We start from the raw sequence: 12,307 nt of genomic DNA, 5'->3' as shown, positions 1-12,307 counted from the left end.
ATAACCCTACCCTGGATACTGATCCATACTACCCCATGAATGGTCGCTGCTACAATTCCACATTCCTTCTGCTCTCAAGTGAATCTGACAAGGCCAGGAGTAAGCATGGTTAATTTTAATGCTTTGTCAGTTTCTTTTAAATAAAGGACTGCCCTATACACCAACATTGCTAAACGAATCCCTGGCTTGTTGTCAATGTCCAAATGTCTATGAAACAGCTACTACTGCTTCCTGAAAATGTCTAGCTCTGGAGGTTGGCAGACTTCTAGGAAAGGGAATTCTAAAGCTGTGGATCAGCCACAAAACCATATCTGTGGCTCTTTCATTACTTGTTGCAAATGCACAGTGACTGTTTTTCTTTTACCACTGAGGCTGAAATGAGACATGGGAAGGAGGCAATCTTCAGCCTCAAACCAGGCCACTGGAACCTGGGGTATTATTGAAGAGTTTTTCTTTTTTATAACCGGTCTTTTTTACTGGTGTAAACCATTTCTGTATTATTGGTGAGGAGGATGAGAAAAGGAATGAGGGGGTTATTTTGCTGTATACTGATGAGCATGTAACAGTATTTTGACCAAAACTGTTAAAATAGATCTGAAGGAAGATAATGAAAATAGAAGTACCTTACCCAGAGAAATTTACATTCAGAAAATACAATTTATATGTTGCTTTGCATATGCATTTTAACTGCTAAGTACCATCCTAATGCATTTTCATACACGTCACAAGCAAAGAGTTATTGATTAAATTTTAAAAGTATTGTGAATAATTTACTAAAATAATGTATATTTCAAGAAACTATAATATAAAGTGTACTCTCAAAGGTAATATAACTATTCTACTTATATTCTAATCAACCTATTTTAATTGTAGCATCCAGCAATGAATACGTATTTTTATTTAGCAAATACATGAAGATCTAATAGGAAACCCAATTTAAACTGAGAATTTTTCTTGGTCATTTAAATCATGGATTTAAATTGCTGGCTAAGGGAGCAATCCTATCGCCACTAGACACTGTCTAGAGGGCCATAGGATGTTTCAAGTTCTGGGGTCCAAGGCTGGCCCAGGTCTCCGACATCAGAGCCCAGAAACTGCCCTCCCCTTCCCCTCCCCCACGTCCTCATAGCCAGCGTGGTTCTCTATGTGCCAGCTATGTCTCTGCGTTTGGAAATGGAGCGTGGAGACAGAAAAAGGGCAATCCTGGGGATGGGGAAGGGAGAGGACCACAGAAGCTGTGTTAAGCAGGTTTCTATGTGCGCCCTTGCCTCCTTCCCTCCCCATCCCCGAAACCGCGGCTAGACTGGTAAAATTGCCCCTCTAGCCAAAAATGTAGGGTGGCTGGAGCACAGAGGTGAAGATTGCCTCCATGCTCCAGCCAGCCTGCATTGGATACTCAGCAACCTCTGACTTCAGAGGCTGCTGGCTATCTCAATAGGATTGCACCCTCCATTGCCTTTATTTAAATTAATCCACCGTTGATTCAGCTATATGTAGGAAAATGAAATATATAACTTTATTAAAAATATGATTACATTTCATCACCCTAAAGCAAATTAAAAGGACATCACACTAAAGGTGAATATTTTGATCCATAACACAACTGCACTGAAACAGTGGATTTAGTTCCAACTTCACTTGCCTAAGGCTGCAATCCTACATCTTATTAAACACAATGGGACTTACTTCTGAGTAGGTATATAAAGGATTGTAAATTGTAAATCTAACCTTTTTGCTTAACAAAATTATGGATTGGACGGGAAGTTTGTAAATGAAATATAAGATGTTAGAATCCTACATATTTTGGGCCCAGTGTTTTCTTATTTAAAAGATATATAACTTCAGTAATGAATCTGTTGTAGGATTATATGGCTGCAAAGTGAAAGAGTAAATTCCTTGAAAAGCACTATACCCTCCTTCTTTGAATTCTGTTTTGCATTAGATATTAGCTCCCTCTGGTGGCATTTTGTTTAACTCAGTGCTATGCAGCCATCTAAAAGTTAAAATAAAGCAGAGATGTTTGTTTGTTTATTTATTAATTAATTAAAAATTTTAATCGCCCATCTGGCCGGTCACCTGGCCACTCTGGGCAATGTACAACAGTACAATTTAAAACAGTAAAATTATACATTAAAACATTATTTAAAAATACCCTAACCCACCCCAAATGCCTGCCTGAATAACCAAGTTTTCAGTGCGTGGCAGACGCTCATTAAAGAAGGGGCATGGCAGAGTTCCCTAGGGAGGGAATTCCACAGGGTGGGGGCCACCACAGAGAAGGCCCTCTCCCTCATCCTCACCAGCCTAGTTGTCCTGGCTGATGGGACAGAGAGAAGGCCATCCGAGGCTGATCTTGTGAAGCGGCCTGTTTGGTGTTGCTGGAGGTGCTCCTTTAAAACCCATATAGGGTTTTAAAGGTCAAAATCAACACCTTGAATTTGGCCCAGAAAACAACTGGTAACCAGTGCAACTCCTTCAGCACCGGAGTGATGTGATCATGCCAGCGGCTGCCTTTAATCAGGTGAGCTGCCGTGTTCTGCACCAGCTGCAGCTTCCAAACCATCTTCAAGGGTAACCCCACATAGAGTACATTACAGTAGTCTAGATGAGAGGAGTCCAGGGCATGTACTACCGATGGGTGCAGATGGTTGGGAAGGTAGGGGCGCAGCCGCTGTATCAGATGGAGTTGGTACAACGCTGTCCGGCTCATGGCTCACACCTGAGCCTCCATGGACAGCTGGGAGTCTAAAATGACCCCCAGGCTGCAGACCTGGTCTTTCAAGGGTAGCTGTACCCCATTCAACACCAGGTCAACATCCCCCTACTCCTCTTGTCTCCCACCAAAAGTACCTCGGTCTTGTCAGGGTTCAGCTTCAGTTTATTCCTCCCCATCCAGCCACTCACTGTCTCCAGACATTTGGACAGGGATTCCACGGCCAACCCTGGTGAAGATTTGAATGAGAGGTAGAGCTGCATGTCATCCGCATATTGATGACACCGTACCCCAAACCTCCTGATGATAGCCCCCAGTGGCTTCACATAGAAGTTAAATAGCATCGGGGAGAGGATGGAACCCTGTGGCACCCCACATGTGAGTGGCCACGGGTCTGACGCCTCCTCTCCCACTGCTACCCTCTGGTACCCACCGGAGTACCACCATAATACGATGTCTCAAATATTGCAATATTATTCGCTAATCATGGAAAATTAGTGAGGAATGTAGTAAATCCCTTGTTATCTTTACTAGGTGGGATTCAGGTGTAATAAATAATATGATTAATAATATTTCATGACAGCCAGATACAACAAAGTTTGTCTACAACAGATGGATGTATATAACAGAAGGAGGCAGAAGGCACTGAGGTATAATGCAATCCAGGGCAGGAAACGTGTCTAGAAAAGGGTCTCAGGCAAATATTAGGACAAACAATATTATATCAAGCACTTTAGTGGATGGATTCAATATATAACACTGCCCACATCTGGAACTATTTTTCTCAGCTTAGGAGCCAAAATCATCCAATGCGGAATATTATATTACATAAATAATACTCCTAGTTCTTCAAAATGCTAATTTCTTTCCACACTTATGCATACTTACAATAACTAGCAAACTTAACTAGTCTAGCTGAGACTTTATGGTCGCTGCATGTGTTTAGGAATACGTGACTAGACAATAACTAGAAAAACACTACATAAAGGCACACATCTCCAGAAATGGACTATTTATGCTGAAACTGAATTGAAAGAGAACATATTTCAAACAAATTTTTACCGTTTCAAATCTGTGAGATACTTGAGAAAGTCTAGCAATATCTTCAAGATCCAAATAGGATATGATGTATAGAAGCAATGCATCAGGAAGTCGCACCAGGAAATCAAAATTACCCCGGCACATATTGAAGGTATGTTCCAGAGTATCTCCTCCAAACACGATGGCTATTTGAACTGTGATTTTAAAAAAATACAACAAAGACCAGAGAGATTTATACTGTGCCCCAAGGACTAGCCACTCTACTAAATGTAATGCTAATTGTAATGTGTTTTACAAAGCTAGACAGTTTAAAGGTGAGCAGATGCATATTAAACCACACATGGTGAAACCCACAGGTTTTCAGAGTGGAAAATGCACATCTAAAGCTGTTAGTTTCTTCTAAACATGACAAAGTAATGGATTTAATCCAATGTTGCACTAGTGGAAGTCTGCTAGTGCAATGGGACTTTCTCCTTCTCTTTTCCCTCCTGCATCCTCCACACTACCCTTAAATCTGCTCTGGTGGGTTTTCCAGCCCTTTGGAGCAGATTTTGAGGGGAGTGAGGGGGTCAGGTGGACGGACGAGGAATTACCCATCCTGGTTCTGCTAGTGGAATGACAACACTGGATCCAACCCACTGTTGATCATCAATATAATCAAACTGCTGACATTAATGATAAACACTGGACAGGAATGTTGCTAAAAATGCAAACATGATATAGCAACAGTGGATCCCTTCATATATTCATTGCTGCAAGCCTACTGGATAGATTTGAGTTGCTGAACACATTTGAGAACCAAGGCCTACAACAATAACTGTTACCCTTACTGATTACTGAGTTCTGTAAAAGAATATTTTATAGATGAGTGAGAGTGATTTTAATATGAGTATATAAGAGTATTCGAATTTGATAATAGGTGTAATGTGTTGAATAATTAGATGAAGCCGCAAACGTGTATGAGAATGACTGATTGTGACTTATGCAATAAAACAATCATAATAACACTTGGCATTTCTATGCCATTTTAGAATCTTCAAGCGCGTCACATTGTTGCCAAGATGGCTCATCCCTGTGCCATTTTGAATATTTTCCTAGCATGTTTAACTCCAAAACCTCCATTTTGTCCAGGAAGTGAGATGTAGCCATACAAGGCAAGAAAACAGCAAGCGTGTATTGGCTGTCCCCCATTAGCGCAGAACATGGGAGAGGTTCCCACTCTCTGGCCAGCAAGGCTGAGACGTCCAGAACGTACAAATATCTTTCTCCATGCTCAGTTCCTAATGCAATCAAGTTATCTGGCACATGCACTGTTTGACTATTTAGAGCCCTGATGGGAAAAAATACCATGCAGGAAGCACTAGAAAACCCGTTATAGGTACTTAGCCCTCATTAGCATCCCTCAAGGTTAGGGACCTACACCCAAAATATGCACACAGACCCCTCTTGCATTCTGCACCTTTTTGAACTGGTCACCTATGGCAGGAAGAACAAACTCTCAGTGTTATCTACATCCCCTTGCTCCTATTGTAATCTTAAGGAACCCCCCCCATTTCACCCCAATCAAGTTTTTAAAAAGGAATTCTTATTGTAAAAAGTCACTCACAGTTAGAGAGTTCTCCCCTTATTCAGCAAGCAACTTCCACCTTAGTTTTGCCATATGCTATTTTTGTACTGCTTTGGAGGGTTCAAGCTGAAGCCAGGTTTATGTGTTGTTTATGTTCCATGCCATACAAGACTCAGGGGGATCTATAAGGGCAAAGCCTGCTTCAGTTCCCCTTCATGGCATTTTACATTCAAGCTGTGTCTTGTTTGGGAGCTGGGGTGCCCAGCTAATTCATAATTCATGAGGAACAACCTGCATGGATCTGGTGCTTTGGTCCCAAAGACATTTTCCCAGATTACAGCATATTCTAAGAGCCCCCTCCTACTGACCTCATTTTCTGGAATAGGTAATATCTGCACTTCAGTTTCTTTTTCTTTCTAATTTTGCCTTTTTTCTTGTTGTTGCTGTTCAGTCTTTCAGTCGTGTCCGACTCTTCGTGACCCCATGGACCATAGCACGCCAGGCCTTCCTGTCCTGCGCTCTCTCCCGGAGTGTGCTCAAGTTCATATGCATTGCATCGGTGATGCTATCTATCCATCTCATTCTCTGCCATCCCCTTCTCCTTTTGCCTTCAGTCTTTCCCAGCATCAGGGTCTTTTCCAGAGAGTTTTCTCTTCGCATTAGGTGGCCAAAATATTTCAGCTTCAGTATCTGTCCTTCCAATGAGCACTCAGGGTTGATTTCCTTTAGGATGGACTGATTTGACCTCCTTGCAGTCCAGGGGACTCGTAAGGGTCTTCTCCAGCACTACAGTTCGAAAGCATCAATTCTTCGGTGCTCAGCCTTCCTTATAGTCCAGCTCTCACAGCCATACATTACTACTGGGAAAACCATAGCTTTGATTAGACGGACCTTTGTCGGCAAGGTGATGTCTCTGCTTCTTACTATGCTGTCTAGGTTTGCCATAGCTTTCCTCCCAAGGAGCAAGCGTCTTTTAATTTCATGGCTACAGTCACCGTCTGCGGTGATCTTGGAGCCCAAGAAAGTAAAATCTGTCACTGCTTCCATTTCTTCCCCTTCTATATGCCAGGAAGTGATGGGGCCAGATGCCATGATCTTAGTTTTTTTAATGTTGAGTTTCAAACCAGTTTTTGCACTCTCCTCTTTCACCCTCAACAAGAGGCTCTTGAGATCCTCTTCGCTTTCTGCCATTAGGGTGGTATCATCTGCATATCGGAGGTTGTTGATAATTCTCCCAGCAATCTTAATTCCGACCTGTGATTCATCCAACCCGGCATTTCTCATGATATACTCTGCATATAAGTTAAATAAGCAGGGTGACAATATGCAGCCTTGTCGTACTCCTTTCCCAATTTTGAACCACTCGGTTGTTCCATGTCTGGTTCTTACTGTTGCTTTTTGACCCTCGTACAGGTTTCTCAGGAGACAGGTAAGGTGGTCTGGTACTCCCATCACTTTAAGAATTTGCCACAGTTTGTTGTGATCCACACAATCAAAGGCTTTAGCGTAGTCAATGAAGCAGAAATAGACGCTTTTCTGGAATTCTCTTGTTTTCTCCATGATGCAGCGAATGTTGGCGATTTGATCTCTAGTTCCTCTGCCTCTTCGAAACCCAGCTTGTACTTCCGGTACTTCTCGGTTCGCATACTGCTGAAGCCTAGCTTGTAGGATTTTGAGCATCACCTTGCTGGCATGTGAAATGAGCGCAATTGTGCGCTAGTTTGAACACTCTTTGGCATTGCCCTTCTTTGGAATTGGAATGTAAACTGACCTTTTCCAGTCTTGCGGCCATTGTTGAGTGTTCCAAATTTGTTGGCATATTGAATGCAGCACTTTAACAGCATCATCTTTTAGGATTTTAAATAGCTCAGCTGGAAGACTGTCATCTCTGCTAGCTTTGTGGTTAGTAATGCTTCCTAAGGCCCACTTGACTTCACTCTCTAGGATGTCCGGCTCAAGTTCAGTGACCGCACTATCATGGCTATCAGGGACATTCAGATCTTTCCTGTATAGTTCTTCTGTGTATTCTTTCCACCTCTTCTTAATCTCATCTGCTTCTGTTAAGTCCCTGCCTTCTTTGTCCTTTATCATGCCCGTCTTTGCACAAAACGTTCCCTTGAGATCTCCGATTGTCTTGAAGAGATCTCTAGTCTTTCCCATTCTGTTGTTTTCCTCGATTTCTTTGCATTGTTCATTTAAGAAGGCCTTCTTGTCTCTCCTTGCTATTCTCTGGAACTCTGCATTCAGTTGGATATATCTTCTCCTTTCTCCCTTCCTTTTCGCTTCCCTTCTTTCCTCAGCTACTTGTAAAGCCTCATCAGACAGCCACTTGGCTTTCTTGCATTTCTTTTTCTTTGGGATGGATTGAGTTGCTGCCTCCTGAACAATGTTACGGACCTCCGTCCATAGTTCCTCAGGCACTCTGTCTATCAGGTCTAATCCCTTAAATCTATTCGTCACCTCCACTGTATATTCATAAGGGATATGATTTAGGTCATACCTGAATGGTTTAGTGGTTTTCCCTACGTTCTTCAATTTAAGCTGAAATTTTGCAAGAAGCAGCTCATGATCTGAGCCACAGCCAGCTCCAGGTCTTGTTTTTACTGACTGTATAAAGCTTCTCCATCTTTGGCTGCAAAGGACATAATCAATCTGATTTCGATATTGACCATCTGGTGATGTCCATGTGTAGAGTCGTCTCTTGTGCTGTTGGAAAAGAGTGTTTGCTATGATCAGTGTGTTCTCTTGGCAAAACTCTATTAGCTTTTGTCCTGCTTCATTTTGTACACCAAGGCCATGCTTGCCTGTTATCCCGGTGATTTCTTGACTTCCTACTTTAGCATTCCAATCCCCTATGATAAAGAGGACATCTTTTTTTGGTGTTAGTTCTAGAAGGTGTTGTAGGTCTTCATAGAACCGATCAACCTCAGCTTCTTCGACATCAGTGGTTGGGGCATAGACTTGAATTACTGTGATGTTGAATGGTTTGCCTTGGATTCATACTGAGATCATTCTATCGTTTTTAAGATTGTACCCCAGTACTGCTTTTCCCACCCTTTTGTTGACTATGAGTGCTACTCCATTTCTTCTAAGGGATTCTTGCCCACAGTAGTAGATATGACGGTCACCTGAATTAAATTCGCCCATGCTTGTCCATTTTAGTTCGCTGATTCCCAAGATGTCGATGTTCAATCTTGCCATCTCATGTTTGACCACCTCCAACTTACCTTGATTCATTGATCTGACATTCCAGGTTCCTAAACAATATTGTTCTTTACAGCATCGGATTTTCTTTTCACCACCAGACACATCCACAGCTGAGTGTCCTTTCGGCTTTGGCCCAGCCGCTTCACTCTTTCGGGTGCTACTTGGAAATACCCTCTGCTCTTCCCCAGTAGTATATTGGACACCTTCCGACCTGAGGGTCTCATCTTCCGGCATCATATCTTTTAGCCTTGTGATACGTTCCATGGGGTTTTCTTGGCAAGAATACTGGAGTGGGTTGCCATTTCCTTCTCCAGTGGACCACATTTTGTCAGAACTCTCTGCCATGACCTGTCTGTCTTGGGTGGCCCTGCACGGCATAGCTTATGGCTTCACTGAGTTACGCAAGCCCCTTCGCCACAACAAGGCAGTGATCCATGAAGGGGGCCTTTTTTCTTACACCTCCCTAACTTTGAGAAAGCTACTTGTATGGCCTCAAGCCAAGGTGCTGTCTGCATGCTGGTCTCTATCTCCAAGCCAATTAGGCCCCTAGTATATCTACTTGACCCCTTCCTCCTCTGTCTTTCCAAAACACTTGTACCTTGCTCCATCTCTCTTGTCTTTTCCCCTCTTGTCCCCAACCTTCTCTATAGATTTAACCAAATAATTGCTGTTCTTACTGGAATGCTGTTCATATTCTTTCTATCTTGAAATAAACCATGTATTCAATTATTCTACAGGCTGTCTTGCTGTCTCTTAACTTTCCCCCCACCTGAATACCCTAATTATTGCTCTAGCACACTATGGCTTCTGGTTAAAGATCCTAACACAAGTCATTTGTTTATATATATGTATGTTTATACGCGTGTAGATGAGGACACGAGGGTTAGGGTGAGGTAACAACACACATTATCTCACACAGAGCATGAAACAATCTCTGCTCATTTCTCAGCATGGAAAGAAAATCTGCTACTGTGTCTTGCAATCTAATAAATTGGAACCAAATTATACTTGCTGTTTTGTATGGCTATGATTCTGTGTAGAAAGGATAGTAGGATCTGCAATCAGGCACCTCACATTTGTCTTGAGAGCACTATTGGCCCTTAGTATTTATACACAAATACGTGAAAAGTAAAAGCCTAAATGGGAGAATCTAATGGGAGAATAGGAACTGTGGACTAAGGATGAAGCAAGGACAAAAGAGATGGGGAAGGCACTGAATTTCATATATATTTATTGGAACTAATCAGCTAAATCTTTGGTTGCTATCTCTGTATAGAAAAAATATTCACTCTCAGTACATTAGAATGCAAAGTTATCCAATGCAATTACTGGCAAAAAAAATTAGAACTAACAAAATAAAGCTGCCACAGGACAGCGGCCTGCATAGGTGAATTTTTAAAAGATCTAGACAAATTAAATCAGCACCTATTCATGAAACATCATGTTCAGAGGTAGCATAACTGATTACTAGATGATTGGGATAAGAAGACACCAACAGTAACAATCTTGTAAGATTTGCAGGCGCATCTGGTTATCCTCTGTCAAGAGACAGTGATGGATTGGATTAGACCTTAGTATGACTTTGCATGAGTATTCTTATGTTACTTAATAGTCAGGGATAAAGACAGACAAGTGGAAGAGGCATCAAAATGGTGCTACATGCAATGTTCCTGTTCAGGATTCCAGTCAGCCAGCCATGAACTTTTCCAGTGACAGAAGAGCCTTCAGGGTACTTAACTGCGTGGGCAGCCTCTACAGATAAAGAAGACTCTCCTGTTCAGACTGTCGCCCTCCATGTGTACCAGGTGACAGATGTGATGACAGAGCAGGCAGGACTGAAGTGCTCTTGCCTTCATGCGTTCATACAGCATAATACGTAGAATGTCTGAAGAGGGCTTTAGTCTGTATCCAGCTCCTCCTTCAGCTGGATGTTATATACAGGCAAGGAACGAAAAATGTAAAACTTGTTGGGCATGATGAAACATCTTTCTCTCCCTGCCAATTTTTTTGCTTAACATCCAGCCTGATGAAGTTTTGACGAAGTTCTCCACTGATGGAGAGATACTTCTGCCCCATCCTAACTCCCCTCAGACCTTAGTCCAAGGGGGCTAATAGTGCACTCCAAGGCAAAAAAAAATTGTTCTCATTATTAATCTCTCAGAGATGGTGGTTATTATGACAAAACAAGTGATTTTGTTCCATCATCTGGTAGCTAGCTTAAAGCTGTCACCCCAGCTACCTGGGTGAATATCAATTTGTTAGGCTGCTACGTTCCATGAAAAACACCCCCCGCCCCCCGCAAACAAATCCAAAGATTCTCTTCCTCCGACAGAAAGACTCTCTCCACTGTTGGAAGGAGTATTTCCATCAATGTAGTCTCCTTTTGCTGGAGGAAGTGAATATTCAGATACAACCCATTTTTTCATTATTAAGTGTTAAACACTTTATTAAAAATACACAATGGGCTCAAATTTGAACCAGAGGAAAAAGAATACAGCTGTCTGTTACTGAAATGCTGATGTGTAGAGAATCATAAAATTTCACAGATGTCTGCTTGTAGACAGATGATCAAATACAAAAACAAATTAAAGGGCATGATAATGCCCTGAAACCAAGTATAAATTGGCAAGAGCATGATTGCCATTGAACTTGGCTGCTTCTCTCTGCATGGTGTTTATATACTATTACAAACATTTAAAAACCATTATCAGTTCCTGATTATTTAAAATGTTTATTTCATAAGCTTTCTACTACAAGCTGGAAGCACCTATGTATGTTAATGAACTGGCATAATGTTTTAGTGACAAAAAACATTTATTTATCTTTGCTTGAGGAAAAACAAAGAAATGTTATACAACAGCATATTTGAATGCCTCCCAGTGTTATAAGACACATAAAATCTATAACATGAAGACCAACTGTGGAGAGGCAAAGTCAAATGTTAATTAATCACTCTAAAAACTAGCTAATTTAATTTCTAATAATAGCTAATGGCTATGGAATACTGCATTTTCAGAATCCTACCAGTTAGGATCACATTTGCATCTATCAACAACTCAACCCATGTTAGTTCTATAATTGCCTTATTTAATTGTCATGAGTTTGTTCACAAATTAATAAATTTATCTCTCAGTTTCAGCAAAGTTTTAGACACAAAAATATTCATAAACTTGAAAAGATTTGAAGGAAAATGCAAAACAACCTTGGAACTGGTGTGTCAGTACTGGTTAGTTGTTCACTCTGAAACTTGACTTCATGGGCTGTGCTTCCTCCCAGCTGTATCACTTGGTCTGAGGCATGGCTTGCAAGAAAAAATATTCTCTGAAGAAACCTCCCACCTAACTTTGCACTTAAAGACATAGACTGGTTCTGGGTTAATTCTGGGGCCTTGTACTCCCTGTTGCCTCTAGTCTTCTGCTTCATCCAGTCTTCCCAATTTCTTGGATCATTTCCAGGCATTCCTGCTGGCTCTATATCCACTTCCCAGTCTCTCTCCATATTCTGACCTCAAGTCATCCAAGTCTCAATTCTGTTGGAGGGATCTTTCGGCAGTTGACTCCACCTTGATCCCCATTTAAACTTCTCTCCTGACAAACTGCATGGAACAATCCTTTTAGCTATCATCAGTTCTCCCTGAACTTGGGCTGCGCTGAATTTCTCAACTCTGCCTATGATTCAGTAGTGATTTTAGGAGATAAGCGACATAGAAAAAAAGTCTGTATTTATTTGGGACTGTAAGAGATGTATTTTCATGTAAAGGCCTTCAAGCCTTGGCTTCA

The 12,307-nt window shown here is 41.6% G+C and overlaps 1 protein-coding gene across 1 annotated transcript in view; it reads right to left on the bottom strand.

Moving 5' to 3' along the window:
* FBXO36 (F-box protein 36) overlaps positions 1 to 12,307 on the bottom strand; it is a 74,719-nt gene that overhangs the window by 2,208 nt on the left and 60,204 nt on the right. Inside the window, exon 3 of the mRNA XM_084847170.1 lies at positions 3,776 to 3,948. Within this exon, the coding sequence (XP_084703296.1) occupies positions 3,776 to 3,948 (173 nt within the window). The remainder of the gene's footprint in view (positions 1 to 3,775; positions 3,949 to 12,307) is intronic.

This window comes from Heloderma suspectum, chromosome 3 (assembly GCF_057233095.1).
Source record: "Heloderma suspectum isolate Gila_16-S chromosome 3, 16-S_ref, whole genome shotgun sequence".
In the NCBI taxonomy this organism is placed as follows: Eukaryota; Metazoa; Chordata; class Lepidosauria; order Squamata; family Helodermatidae; genus Heloderma; species Heloderma suspectum.
The sequence above is the reverse complement of the archived record's forward strand: the minus strand, read 5'-3'. Positions and strand labels throughout refer to the sequence as shown.